General features: G+C 37.5%; 1 protein-coding gene across 2 annotated transcripts in view; it reads left to right on the forward strand.

The window, feature by feature from the left end:
• ITGAV (integrin subunit alpha V) overlaps positions 1-15,958 on the forward strand; it is a 90,369-nt gene that overhangs the window by 9,798 nt on the left and 64,613 nt on the right. Inside the window, exon 2 of one of the 2 annotated variants that reach the window (XM_028168587.2) lies at positions 814-944. In XM_028168587.2, the coding sequence (XP_028024388.2) occupies positions 814-944 (131 nt within the window). The remainder of the gene's footprint in view (positions 1-813; positions 945-15,958) is intronic. The other variant, XM_028168588.2, reaches the window with a different exon arrangement.

The following is a 15,958-nucleotide window of genomic DNA, read 5'->3' on the forward strand; positions in this document are numbered from 1 at the left end:
TTCTTCCCAAAGGGAATGTAAGCTCCACTGAGAGCAGGAACCAAGGTTGTCTTATTCATCCTCGTTTCTCTAGTGCCCAGATCTGTGCCTTAGTAGAGGAGACACTCAATCCATATTTTTTTTCTGAATGAATAGAAACAACTAAAGAAAAGATCTCTTTTACTTAAAAATTTGACTCCTGATTATTTTGTCTTTTGCTAATTTTATCCTGTTAAGAAATTGAATAGTGCTTCTATTCTTTGACTAGGAATTGATTAGATTTATCCAGTGAAAAAAGACATTTCGTTAGTCACTATTAAAAAAAAAATTGAAGTATGTAGTTTTAAAACAAGATAAGTTTTCCCAATGGAAAAATGATAATATTTAAAGTTACCATACTTTAGAATCATTTATTTCTTTGTTCAATATTCAGGATATAGAAAGTGTACAGTAAATCACACAAAAAAAGCAAAAATCAAGACAAATGTCCCTGTCTCTAGCCAGCATACATTTTTAACAAATTAATTGAGCTATAATTGACATATAATAAACTGTACCTATTCAAAGTGTACAGTTTGGCCAGCATAAATTTTTAAATAACATGTAACCCTGAAGTTGCCTTATAATGTGTTACTAGGATGAGTAAACTATATTGAATAATGTATGTATGTAAAAGAGCACCAAATGAATAATGAAGGTGGATTATGCTCTCAGTGAGTGGTTTTTAAAGAATATTTGTGGATAAAATCAAGAGAATGATTGCTCTTCCTAAATCATAAGATATTGTTTATGCTTTGTGCCACTTAAAGTCTTGTCTTGCCTTTTGTATTTTAGCAGGATGTTTCTTCTGGTGGGAGCTCCCAAAGCAAACACTACCCAGCCTGGGATCGTGGAAGGAGGGCAAGTCCTCAAGTGTGACTGGTCTTCTCACCGTGGGTGCCAGCCAATTGAATTTGATGCAACAGGTAAATGCTGATGCAGTGGTCCCTTTTCTTAATTTCTGTTATTTGATATTTTCCCCCTACCTTTGCCTCTCCCTGTTTGAATAGAATTTTATTTTTTTAATAAATTTATTTATTTATTTATTTTTGGCTGTGTTGGGTCTTTGTTGTGGTGTGGTGCGTGGGCTTCTCATTGCAGTGGCTTCTCTTGTTGTGGAGCACAGGCTCTAGGCTTGTGGGCTTCAGTAGTTGTGGCACGTGGGCTCAGTAGTTGTGCTCACGGGCTCTAAAGCACAGGCTCAGTAGTTGTGGCTCACGGGCTCTAGAGCACAGGCTCAGTAGTTGTGGCTCACGGGCTCTAGAGCACAGGCTCAGTAGTTGTGGCTCACGGGCTCTAGAGCACAGGCTCAGTAGTTGTGGTGCACGGGTTTAGTGGCTCCTCAGCATGTGGGATCTTCCCAGACCAGGGCTCGAACCCGTGTCCCCTGCAATGGCAAGCAGATTCTTAACCACTGCGCCACCAGGGAAGTCCCTTCCCATTTGATATGTTTCAAAATATGATTTAATTTTTGAAAGTACTTGCTTTAGCTTAAATGTAACAATTTAGTGAAATAATATGTATAAGCACTTCAGATCCCCAGGGAAAGTTATATAAAGACAAATGACTTATTATATGATTTTTTGTACAGTTTCGTGGCATATAAAAGCCTTAAAAATATATTGTGTTTCCACACTGCTTTGGATGTCTTCAACTTCCCTGATAATGTCAATCTGCAGAAGCCTGGGGAAAATCTGTTAAAATGTTTTTGCACCTCTTCTGAGAAAGGCTTTTGTCCTTTCTCTTGTCAGCAAAATTGACTCACTGACTCCTTAATCGTGAAATAATCTAAAGTCTTGGGTTGTGCTTTCAAAACCAGTTGAGGAATATTTTGTATTCAAGTGGATTTGGTTGACTTAAAAAAAAAATTCTTATCCAAAATTTATTGGGAAAATAATATGTTATGGTTCTGCTAACATTAAAGTTTTATCTAACAGGGACAAATTCCAGTGTCAGATTGTGGTGGTAAGGAGGAAAATAGCATAAGGAAGATGAGAAATAAGAAATAAGTTTTACATTTACATCAGTAAAATAAAATATACGTAATCCTGTACACATTTGTATTGATATATTTATCTACATTTGTGAAAGTTTAGACTCCTCAAAGAAATAGTGTGACATTCTTCTGGTACAGTAGTTCTGCAAAATTTTTTACCAGTTTTGATTTGCTGGCTTTGACAGAATATTTTAAGATAAGCCTGAAGAAAATTAATATTTTTTTCCATATTGTTATTTCCTGCTAGTTCTAAAATATATTCGTTCTGGGAATTACAATACCAGTGAAACAGAAATCATGATGTGGACTGTTACATTTGATATCATGACCAGTACCAAAATGAGTGTCGTTAAGCCAGTTCTTCATAGAGATTGGGTCACATGTTTGCTTTTTTCCATTTGAAACTATCTACATTAAACTTTGTTGTTCTTTGCATATATGGCTGGCATTTGGAAAACCCCAGGAGTATGTAAATAGGCTCAATTTTACCACAAATAGAGAAATATACCTGTGATTCAGGATATTATGGGTCAGGGCATTTATATCTTCTAACAACATGTGAACACTAATAAAAAAAAATGTTGAACTGTTCAGATATATTTCTGTATTCAACACCACAGGTTTTGTGCAGTGCCAGATAATTTATTACTGGTCTTTTTTGAAATCTGGCTTTAGTATTATTTTTATTGAAAAAATTTCAGACAGTCCAAGAGGGTAGACAGTGAAAAAATAAGACTTGTTCCCATTAGCCTGCTTAGAGGCAATCACTTTAAATAGTTTCTTTGATCTTCCTAGAATTTTCTTATTCCTATGTATCTGTACATCCTTAAAAAAAAAAAACTCGCAAATAGGAATATACTAAATATTACTATTAGGTACCTGACTCAACCCCCACCCCTCCCTGCCCAATATAATCTCTCGTAGACATATATAGATATAACTCATTCTTTGCAAACCACTGATAGTATTCTGTTTTATAGTACATATAGCCTAAATTATTTCACTCATATTTCCTGTTGATAGACATTTAGATTGTTTCTGTTTTTTTGTAATTTTAAACACTGCTATAGTGAAAATCTTATACACAGGTATTTGTGCAAGTGTGTGAGTATGTCTGTATGATAAAGTCCTAGCAGGATTTTTAAATCAAAGTATATGTATTGTTTTAATACTGCAAAACTACAGTAATCAAAACAATGTGGTATTGGTACAAAAACAGACATATGGATCAATGGAACAGAATAGAGAGCCCAGAAATAAACCCACACACCTATGGTCAATTAATCTTCGACAAAGGCGGTAAGAATATAAAATGGGAAAAAGACAGTCTCTTCAGCAAGTGGTGCTGGGAAAGTTGGACAGCTGCATGTAAATCAATGAAGTTAAAACACACCCTCAAACCATGCACAAAAATAAACTCAAAATGGCTTAAAGACTTAAACATAAGACATGACACCATAAAACCCCTGGAAGAGAGCATAGGCAAAACATTCTCTGACATAAATCATACCAGTGTTTTCTTAGGTCAGTCTCCCAAGGCAATATAAATAAAAACAAAAATAAACAAATGGGACCTAATCAAACTTACAAGCTTTTGCATAGCAAAGGAAACCATAAAAAAACCCAAAAAGACAACCTACGGAATGGGAGAAAATATTTGCAAATGATGTGATGACAAGGGCCTAGTCTCCAAAATATACAAACAGCTCATTCAACTCAACAACAAAAAAACAAACAACCCAGTTGAAAAATGGACAGAAGACCTTAATAGACATTTCTCCAGAGAAGATATACAGATAGCCAGTAGGCACATGAAAAGATGCTCAACATTAGTAATTATTAGAGAAATGCAAATCAAAACTACAATGAGGTACCACCTCACACTGGTCAGATTGGCCATCATTAAAAAGTCTACAAATAACAAATGCTGGAGAGGGTGTGGAGAAAAGGGAACCCTCCTACACTGTTGGTGGGAATGTAAGTTGGTGCAGCCACTATGGAAAGCAGTGTGGAGGTTCCTCAGAAAACTAAAAATAGAATTACCATATGATCCAGCAATCCCATTCCTGGGCATATACCTGGACAAAACTTTAATTCAAAAAGATACACACACCCCTATGTTCATAGCAGTACTATTCTCAATAGGCAAAACATGGAAACAACCTAAATGTCCATCAACAGATGAATGGATAAAGAAGATGTGGTACATATATACAATGGAATACTACTCAGCCATGAAAAAGAATGAAGTAATAACATCTGCAGCAACATGGATGCAACTAGAGATTATGATACTAAGTGAAGTAAGTCAGAAAGAGAAAGACCAATACTATATGATATCACTTTTACGTGGGATTTAAAATATGGCACAAATGAACCTATCTACAAAACAGAAACAGACTCATAGACATAGAGAACAGACTTGTGGTTGCCAAGGGGGAGGGGGCTGGGAGAGGGAAGGACTGGGAGTCTGGGATTAGCAGATGTAAACTGTTATATATAGGATGGATAAACAACAAGGTCCTACTGTATAACACAGGGAACTGTATTCGTTATCCTGTGATAAACCATAATGGGAAAGAATATAAGAAAAGGAATGTCTACATGTGTAGAACTGAGTCACTTTGCTGTATAGTAGAGATTGGCACAACATTGTAAATCAGCTATACTTCAATGAAAAAAAAAGTATATGTACTGTTTTGATAGAAATTGCAAATTATTTTTCACAGAAGTTTACACCCCTCCAGTGTTTTCTGACATCCATGCCAATACCATTTATCACCATATTTTTTATCTTTGTCAATTTTATATTATATATCATTATCATTGTTCTATGTATTATATATGTATAATTTATATATGCAATGTTGTATTATTATATTATTTTATATTATATTAATTTGTATTCCTTTAATTAACAGTAAGACTAATCATCTTTGCATTTGTTTGTAAGCCATAGTATTCCTTTTCCTCTGAGCCACTTTTAATATATTTGCACATATTTTCTGTTGATTAGTGGATTAAAAAAAATGAATCTCAGTTGATGGCACTCCATCCTTTTGGTTACTTAGGCCAAAATTTGGAGTCATGCTTGACATAAAATCTCAGCAAGTCAGAGTCTAACTGCTTCTTTGTCCTTCTGCTGCTAACATCCTAGTTCAAGCCACCACTGTCTTTCACCTGGACTGTTGCCCTGGGCTCCTGAATTAGTAAAGGAAAGAGATGGCACACTTAAATTGGGATAGTTTGAGGAGCTTTTAGTAAGGGGACTATTCACAAAGTAAGTGGGCACTAGCTAAAATTTGGCCTCTAAGCCTGAAGGGAGAAAGGGAAGGGAGCAGTTACCAGAATCCAGGCAGTGGAGAGAGCCACGTGAGGGAACTGTGGCTTTTGTCAGAGGACAGTAGCCAGCCCAAGGTGACTGGAAGGAACACGGGAATAAAACCCTGGCCTCGCTCTCCTTCCTCCCTTTCACCTCTGTGCGTGCTCCCCACTGGCTGAATCCAAGTGGGAGCCAGCGGGCCCGGCTGCCCGTGAGTTCACACTGGTCAGCGTCCTGGGCAAGGAGCAGGGTGGGGAACGGTGGAGAGGAGGAGACCTGGAGGGGCAGAGGGAAGAGAGCCAGCACCCCCCTCACAGTTCTCCCCGATTCCGCCCTGGGCCACTGCTGTTTGTTCTCTAGAGCAGCCAGAGTGATTCTTTTAAAATATTCAGATTATGACACTTCCGTTCAGATTCCACTAATATCTCCCCATCTGTCCCGCCGTAGCCGAGAGGACTGAGTATTCCAGCCCACCATTTCTGTCTTTACCTTCATCTTCTAGTGTTCTCCCCTCCTTCATGCTCTTCCAGCCTCACTGGACCTCTTTGCCGTGGCTTGTGAACAGTAGGCACATTCCCACCTCGCCTTCCCCTGGACTGTTTCCATTGCCTGGAGCATTGATTCCCCCAGTGTACAATGGGTGCTCCTCCACCACCCGCTGTGGGAATTGCTCAAATGCCATCTTCTTAGTAATGCTCTGACCAGCTTATTTAAAATTCCAGTTCCCCCTTTCCCACTTTGTGCTTCCATCCACTTCTCAGCTTTATTTTTTCCTTAGTACTCACATTGCTATAGAAGTTATTTATTTTTAGTTAATGCCTCTTTCTTTCAGTTAGGATATGTATTCCACCGGGATAGTTTTTATCTGTTTTGTTCACTGCTGAAATCCCAGGGCCTAGAACAATGCCCGGTGCCTGGCACAAGTGGTACCCAATAAATTGAATAGATGGATGAATGAATCATAAGAGCTTTTTCTATAGTGTGGGAATAACGAAAGTCCTTTCGTTATATGTTTACAAATATGGGTTTTTTGTTCTATTCTCTTTTTGTCCTTGCTTATGATATTTCTCTAATCATTTTGTATAACCTCTGAGACTTCTCTTATGAAAAGAATATACAAATTGACTGCATTGTTTACATTGGAATTTTTATCCAAATAGTGTTTGAATTTAAAAGAGGAGAATATAGTTTTCAATAATCTAGTCATGAACATGTACATATATCTGGACACAACACCATTAGACTGTGTCTTGACTGTGGAAGAAATGCTTACAACTTACAGAATCCACCTGAACTTTTCTTACACCTCTGTCCCATCTGAACCCAAACACATAAACATCTCTGCCCCACTGATGCCTTTTATCTTCTCCGTTATCTCGAGGGAGATAGTGGCTTTTCCCTCTTTCTCTCCCTCACCCCTGTCTTGTGTTGGGAGACAGTAGCTGAGTGGATAAACGTGGTTTCTGAAGGCAAACTGCCTGGGACTCAAGCCCCAGATCTGTCGTTTACAGCTGTTTAACTTGCACAAGTTACTAACAGGTTACTACCCTCTCCCTGACTGACATGGTGTCCTCATCACCCCTGCTCCATAGGAATGCGTTAAATGGAATGAGGTGATTTACATGTGTTAAGGCATGTAAGGTGCTTAGTGTAGGGACTGGCACACTATCATGGCTCACTTAGTATAAGCTGTTTTATATTTTTATTACTTCTCCCTTCTCAGAAACCTTCTCATTTAACTCTATGTTCCTGCTTTTCCCCTGCTCCCTTCTTTCTTTTTTTTTTTTGAACTTTCAAACATGGTTAAATTTTTCCTACCTGAAAAACTAACCAAAACAGCTTTCCCTTGAGCATGTGTCTTCTTTTAGCCATTTTCCTTTCTCCTTTTCTTCACAAGCAGGGTATTGAACACGGTGCCTCTCTCCATCACCTCCCATGCTCAGCCATTTCAGTCTGGCAGCTCCCTAAGCCCAGCCCAGCAGCGGCCTGAACTGAAATCGCTGGTGGCAGCCTACTTCAGTGGACACTTGATCCCTCATCTTATTGAACCTCTCTCTTATAATTCACCTCACTCTCCATTCCTTCCTTATTTAATGTCTCCACTCTTTGCCTGTCTGAAACTATTGATATCTTGTCCCCTTATTCCTCCTAACCTTTTAAAAAAATATTTTATTGAAGTATAGTTGATTTACAATATTGTGTTAATTTCTGTTCAGCAAAGTGACCCAGTTATACATACGTATGTATTTTTTTTTAAATTATTTATTTATTTATTTATGGCTGTGTTGGGTCTTCGTTTCTGTGCGAGGGCTTTCTCTAGTTGTGGCAAGTGGGGGCCACTCTTCATCGCGGTGCGCAAGCCTCTCACTATCGCGGCCTCTCTTGTTGTGGAGCACAAGCTCCAGACGCGCAGGCTCAGTAATTGTGGCTCACGGGCCCAGTTGCTCCACGGCATGTGGGATCCTCCCAGACCAGGGCTCGAACCCGTGTCCCCTGCATTGGCAGGCAGACTCTCAACCACTGCGCCACCAGGGAAGCCCCTGTATGTATTCTTTTTCATATTCTTTTCCATTATGGTTTGTCACAGGATATTGAATAGAGTTCCCTGCCTCCTAACCTTCTTGATACTCTTGTGGAGTTTACCCTTTAACTCTTCTTTCTTCATTCACTCCATCCATATTTGCTATACGTTGTTGTGTCATGAAAAGGAAATAGGCCATGGAGTCACACAGGCCTGGGTTCAAATCCAGCCTCTGCCATTCTTCCAGTGTTACCTTGGGAAAATTACCTACCTTTCCACAGCTGTACTACATTCCCAGGGTGATCATGAAAAGTTTCAACTAGTTAGTTTATTTTCTCTACTTTATTGTGTTTCTGAGTCCAGAAGAGACTTTAGTGCTTAAAAGGGCTCCATCCTCATGTTTTTAATATTTGGGAAGTAAAATTTATAAAATTATTTTATTTAAATTAGCTCTTACATGATATGGTAGATATTGCAACTATTCATTAGTATCATATTTCTGGGAATAACCTCGAATTTAGGTAAGCCCCTGTGATTTTTGCTAGCCAATGAAACATGAGCAGAAATGTGTCATCTATGGGTGGAGGTGTTTAGGAGTTGGGGCATTGTTCTGCTTCTTCTCTTACCAGATGCCATAGTGAGTAGTGATAGTGTAAATAATAGAACCTCCCTCAGCCTGGGTCCCTGAGTGAGGAAGACATGAAAGTTAGACGCTTACTGACCCACAATGTATGTGTATAAAATAATCCTTTGTTATTTTTGACTAATAGGTATTGGGGATGCTTGTTACTATAGTGTAATGTAGCCTAACTAAATAATACACGTAGGGATATTAAAGTTGGGTAAAATTATCAGTAGTCAGCTTTTGGAAAAGGGCTATTAAAACCCTTTCCTATTCTGTATGCCAACTCGATCTTCTGTTAAGTTTCTTGTTCTGTTTTACCGGGTCCTGAGTGGCTAAGTGACTAGGTATCATTGCTTATGCTAAGAATAAGCCCCTGGTTGGTATATCGCATTTAGACTGGGAGAAACTGTAAATAGACTATAAATACCTGATGGGGAAGCCATAGCTTTGGAGTTACCTGAGTGCAGTGACTCTTACAACTGGCATGTCCTTTGCGGGAACTCTGAAAGCTCTGGCTGTGGGGTCATTACAAGAGATACCATTCCTATGGGGCAGGAGGCGTTGAAGCATGGGTAGCTGCTGTACCCACCAGATCTTGTTTCTTCACATCTGAGCTGTCTCCTGATGAGGCAAAGAGAAGAGCTCTGGACAGCTGTGTGTACTGCTGCACAGGGAAGTTTGTGTAAGGACTCTCATCAGGGAGGTTATGCCTGGTTCTGTCCTATAGCCTCTAAATAGACGGGTGCTGTGTGTAGCCTTTGGTAGTTTTGTGAGTCTGAAAGTTTAGTTGAGCCCCGAGAAGCCCTCCTGATAGTTGTTGCATCAACATTTGAAGTTTGTAACTGTTCGAAGTACTGCTCTAGGCTCATTTGTTTCTTGGGCTATTTCTCTTTAGAAAAAACAGAATAATGACTTTATCCCTTCCTGTGAAAAGAACAAACTTCAGCTAGCTCCAGGATCACAATAAAATTTTTTACAGTAAGGTACTTTTTGGAGATACTATAAATGCTTGGTGTTAAATAGTATATTATCAATGTCCTTTCCCATTTCCTTCTTCTTCCTTTTAGATCAGGTTCTGCTATACAGGCTGTCAGTGCACTAAGTACAGCTCTTTTTCTTCATTTAGCTGAAATTTATACTTGTTTTTCTTTTCTTTTCTTTTCTTTTTTTTTTCTGGTTATCTTATGATGTGTTTGTTTTCCTGATTAGACTGTAAACTCTCCAGAGAGGGAACAGATGTGTTTCTGCCCACCATTGTGTGCTAGTGTATGGAGAAGTGCCTGGCATATGGTAGGTTGTATATGTGTGTTTATTGCATGCAGGTGTTGGGTTCTTCGTGCAAAGCAATAAAAATTCACTTTGGCTAAATTTTGCTGAATAGGAATTTATTGGCAGGATATTGGTAACTTGATAGTTTTCTGAAAAATGGGCAAGAGAAGCTAACAGAGGAACCAGTAGTGTAGGGTTTTATTGCTATTGGAATTGCTCTTACTGACTATGGGGCAACACCATGGGAATAATTTCTTACCCATCCCTGGCTCTCTGCATCACTTGCTAGAGATTCAAAGTTTTTATGGTAGTATCTGACTGAGTCTAAGCAATATGCCTATGAAAGTCAGAGAAAGTCTATCTTATCTGGCACAGCTAAGAAATGATAGATTAGAGCTTGTTTAGAGAACTAAAACTTAGGGTCCTTCAAAAGAAGAAAAAGAATAGTAGTAAGAGAGTACCTTTTTCTCTTTTGGGTTGGAAAAAAAGATAATAGTCAGAAAACATCCTTTACAAATCCAGTGTGTATCTGTTACTGTTCAATAATTCATGGACCAATTTTATGTTCTGTTTACCACAGATATACCTAGATATTAGATGGTGTATAATTTATTAGGCTATTTTACGGTGGCTCGTCACATGCATTAAGACATGTAGTAGTATCTAAGGAAGAAAGTCTGGATTTTGGTATTACGATAGTGTAACAGTTTCTTAGCTCTTAAGGAGGAAAGATGAATACTTTCAGTGTGCTTTTCTTCTTACTGCAGGGCATGATTTTGGGTAGAGGGAGAGGAAGGAAGATTTCAAAAATATGTTTGGAAGACCAATCTAAATTTACTTCACTTTAACTCTGAGCAGTAGACACAAATAGATTTATACCAAAATAAATGAGGCATACCTGGAAAGTATCTAACTCTGCTTGGGGCCTTTGAGGAAAGCTTCCCAGATCGGTTGGTGATATTTTAGGTAGCTAATAAAAGATGAGGTAGAATTCACCAGATGTGGAAGAGGGTTCCAGGCAGAGGAAACAATATATGCATAGATTAGTAAAAGATGTTTATGAAGGAAAATCAATAATTCCATGTGACCTGCATATATGCATCTATCTATAAGATGTTTATGTGTAATGTGAGGGAGTTGAGAGCATGTTGAGAAATGAAGCTGGAAGTAAACTGAGGGAGGATCTAAATGAACTTTAAAAAGATATTCTAAACCAGCAGTCCAATCAAATAAATTCACCATCAAGCCTAACACACATAAGAACATTGTATTAAAAATAAAAGGATCTAGAGCTCAGTGGGTAGATCTTGGTTCCTTGCCATGCTAAGTAGATTTGATGTGAACATTACAGAGAAAGTAACACTTTCAGTACCCATTCTATTAATTTTCTTAATCATTATTTTTGGTAGAATTATGCAAGTTACATGAAATAATGAATATTATCATATGGATATCTCCAAAATATTGTAGACATGCCTTTTAAACAATTAAGGGATAATGTAGGGTTCTGTGATGAACAGTTTAATTTAGCAGAAAATTCAATCCAAGATGGTAAGCTTACTTAGTGCTTTGATTTTTGAATGGTATTTGTGCATTACTGAGTCTGAAGGAACAAAAGGAAACCTCAGTCTAAAATTTCTTATTTCATGGATTTGTGAAACTTAGTGCCCGAACATGCTCTCTGTTAATTTTCTTTCAAGCTTTTTACTTTTGCTTGTCTTCTTTGTTTTGTTTTGTTAACTTCTAAACATAAACTTTATTACATTTCTAGTTGTGTCCTTTTGTATGATTTGTCTTCGTTTTCTTTTTCCTGCTGATTTTCTTGATGTAATATGTAAAGAAAACCACAACTAGGATGTAAAAAGGAAAACCTAGTGTCTTATTTTACATGCCTGTATAGTGATTGAAATATTATATCTTGCTTCAAAATACTAGTTGCCCACTTGGATTTTTAAACCCCTTCATCTAGTGACTCCACAAAATTTGTAGGTTTTAACCAAGGTTTGCATAATGGCTGAAAACTGATTTTTCCCTAAATTGACAGAATAATCTGGACTTTGAAACATTGTTGAATTAGTGAAAATTAAAAGATCATTTTGGAGTATGATTTGTTTGTTTTGTACTAAGATGATTTTTTTAAAAAAATTAAGGTATAGTTGATTTACAATATTATATACGTTTCGGGTGTATAACATAGTGATTCACAATTTTTAAAGACCATACTCCATTTATAGTTACTATAAAATATTGGCAATATTCACCGTGCTGTACAGTGTATCCTTATAGCTTATTTATTTATTTATTTATTTATTTATTTTTTAAAGACTGTGGTGTGGGATGGAGTTTTTTTTTAAAATTTATTTATTTATTTTTGGCTGTGTTGGGTCTTCATTTCTGTGCGAGGGCTTTCTCTAGTTGTGGCAAGCGGGGGCCGCTCTTCATCGTGGTGCGCGGGCCTCTCACTATCGTGGCCTCTCTTGTTGCGGAGCACAGGTTCCAGATGCGCAGGCTCAGTAGTTGTGGCTTACGGGCCTAGTTGCTCCGTGGCATGTGGGATCTTCCCAGACCAGGGCTCGAACCCGTGTCCCCTGCATTAGCAGGCAGATTCTCAACCACTGCGCCACCAGGGAAGCCCTAGCTTATTTATTTTATACATAGTAGTTTGTATCTTATTCCCCTACTCCTAAAAAAAAGTAGTTTGTATCTTATTCCCCTACTCCTATTTTATTCCCCTCTCCTGATATAATCTGTTGTTCTCCAGTAGAGAATTATTTAATTATTTATTTATTTTATACATAGTAGTTTGTATCTTATTCCCCTACTCCTAAAAAAAAAGATGATTGTCATGTAGAAAACACAATTTATCTGAATGTAGATGTGGGAAAGTAGAACTTAAACAAATCTGCTTTAGTTTAAGGATTAATGATCTATGTATTTTAGGAAGTAAAAATATTCTAAAACTGTATTATGCAAAATACAGTTTGTTGGTACAGATTTGTTGGTATGCAAAACAATATCAAGAATATTTATGTAGCAGGCTAGGGGTAGTCTGTTATCTCAATTTTGTCTTCATGCTTCAATTAGTTTCTTATTGCTGTCATAACAAGTTACTATAAACTTGGAGGCTTAAAAACAACACAAATTTATTGTCTTCAGTTCTGAAGGTCAGCTGTCTCACTGGGCCAAAATCAAGATGTCTGCAGTGCTGCATTCCTCTTGGGGGCTCTAGGGAAGAATCTGTTTTCATGCCTTTTCTAACTTCTAGAGGCCACCCACCTTCCTTGGCTTGTAGCCCCTTCCTCCGTTGTTAAAGCCAGCAGTGGCTGGTTGAATCTTTCTCAGGCTACACCACTCTGACACTGATTCTTCTGCCTCCCCATTGTGACTATATCAGACCTACCGAGAAAATCTGGAGTAACCTTCCATTTCAAGCCCCTTAATTTAATCACTCCTGCAAGGTCCCTCCTTGCCATGTAAGGTCACATATTCAAATGTAAGTTTCCAGGGGTTAGGACTTGGACATCTTTGGGTGGCGGGGTGGGGGGGATCATTCTGTTACCACAGTGCCCTTTTAAATATTTTGTTTGATATTGGTTATACTATAAGCTACTTTAGGCACAACCATGCTTATGTAAGTCGGCCTTGTTCCCTCTCTTGTTGTTTTTGCTTTGGCTCTGTGGTTATGGGGAATGCAAACTAGAAGGTGATGGCTCAGATTCAACCTCTGACACGCACTAGATGTGACCTTGGGCAAGTGATTTAAGTTTGCCAGCCTCAGTTTTTCCCATCTATCAAATAAGCATAATACCTACTCTTCAAGTTTGTCATGTGGATTTAAGGAGATAATGTCTATGAAGGTACTTTATAAGCGATGAAGCAGTGTACAAATGAAGAAAGGATAGTTTACATTATGCCCATACTACAGTTGTGGGGAAGTGAATGATTATGGAAAAGGAAAAAAACTAAAGATAATTGTGGATATTCTTAAATGGATTATATCTTGGTTTGTGTTGTAACCGCTGTTATGGTGGCATTTGGGAAAATCTTCTCTTTGCAGCATGCTTTCCTTTTTTAGGAAGCAGATGTTACTAACAGACTGACCCTTGCCCAGTTTTCTTAATAGTAAGTCTTTTCTCAAAAGATAGACTGATGATGTGCACTGACAGAGGAGAACATGTAGCACCTGGCACGGTCAAAGTCCTTTGTGTAGAAAGACGGGCTTGCCTGCATGATTGTTAAATACGTCCCTTAATAAAAGGAGAAGCGCCTATGTTTATGTTCCAAATTCAGTGAATGGATGTCACCTCTCACCAACAATATCTGTTCTAGAGAAGGTCAGAAGTCACATTACTGCCCTGCCACCGAAATGGCTTGCTGGAACACTTATAACCTGTTCCCATAAGGGCTTGGCTGTAGGCTGGGCAAACCCTGGCCGTGCCAATTTTCCAGTCAAGAAAAATGCTGTGGAGTATTTTCTGGATATTACTGCGCTTTGTATTTAATAGAAAATAGAAAACTTAGCTGCTCTCTGGCCTCTCTGCCATACAGTTGCCAACTCATTGCAATTAAAACAATCAGGCCATCTGAAAAACAGCCTCCTAAGTTTGCTTTTGTCCTCTAGGTGAATTTTCTGTCTTTCAGAGTGGTGTCTAGATATCTGTCCAGTTGCAACAGTCCTGCAAATTAGAAAGTTAAAGAACACAGAGAAAAATAGTCTCCCTTCTCTTTGTTAATACAAAATAAATTTATACTAAAGAATTATATATATGTGTGTTTTTTAATGAAACTGTTTCTCCTGATATAATCTGTTGTTCTCCAGTAGAGAATTATACAATTGGAGAACTGGCAGGCAACCTAGAAATCAATTAATCCAATTCCTTTATTACTAGTTAGTTGTTATTTTAACTCATGCAGTTAGTTGGTATTTTAACATTTTAAATGTTTTACCAAAACTGAGTTCATATGTTCCTTTAAACTCATCCTCTTCCTGGTCCGTTTTGACCTGACTCACACCCATTATTTTAAGACTTAACATGGACTTGGGGTTTTTTTTTTTGGACTTGGGGTTTTTTGTTGTTTTTTTTTTTTTTTAACTTTAGTAAAGAGTTTTTGTTTTAAAATGTTAGATGCTTTCAGGATCATTTCCTTCTCATCACTAGGAGGAAACAAACCAGCATTGATGGAGCAGTGGGTGTTTTCAAAGGGCCTGTATTCTTTGTGCTGGCTCCATGAGAAGCATCAGAATTGCTCACGGAAGGAAGGAGAGGGAGATTTTGATTCTCTGTTCCCTGTGGTGGTAATAATTCAATAAATAAATAAATTCCAGTCCCCAGTGAAATGAGCTTCATCATATTTTCTCTGGCTCTACTTTTCTGACTCTTCTTGTTTGCTTTTTTTTTTTTTTTCACACACACACACACTGTATTTTATTTTTACAAGAGATAAATAGACTGACACCAAGCATTGTACATGGATGACCACAACAAAAGCAACAATGATTGCAATTACCAAACATGAAACACACTCATACTATGTCATAATATTGACATTCAGTCCAGTAATCCTCCACTGTAACAGCTCCTTTACTTTGCAGTGAAAATTGATTTGTATATTCTTTGCCTCTGAGTCCTTGTGGGATTTTTTTTTTTTAAATTCAGACAGAAAGTCACAAAAATTATACTCATCCTCATCAGTTCACTCAGTCCCATGTAATTAATTTTTTTTTTCATCTTGATCTTTTGTTAGCACTTTTATGAGTTCATCAGTTTTTCATTAGAGTTCTGAAAATGCTTATTCATTCAGTCCAGCAGTACAGTCAGTTACCAGAAACCTGTACTTGTCAGAGTCTTTTCCATGAATTTCTTGAAGATGAAAGCCTTTTATAGGAACATATTTGCAAAATCATCAGAGTACACCCAGAACTGTCTGTAAATGACAAAAGACTTAAAAATGACCACGGTTAAAGATTTGATGAAAGTTCATAATAATGCAGTTGACAAGAAAATTAGTTATTTCTGAGATATACATTTTAAAGTAATAACTAGGATTATTACTTATAACATTATACCAGAACATATACGATTTTTAGAAATTTCATGTAATTTCTGAAACATTTATATTAACATATTTCCATACATATTTCCATACAAATACAAATAAAAGATTTTTAGAAATTTCATGTAGTGTCTGAAACATTTATATTAACAT

Source organism: Balaenoptera acutorostrata, chromosome 8 (assembly GCF_949987535.1).
Source record: "Balaenoptera acutorostrata chromosome 8, mBalAcu1.1, whole genome shotgun sequence".
In the NCBI taxonomy this organism is placed as follows: domain Eukaryota; kingdom Metazoa; phylum Chordata; class Mammalia; order Artiodactyla; family Balaenopteridae; genus Balaenoptera; species Balaenoptera acutorostrata.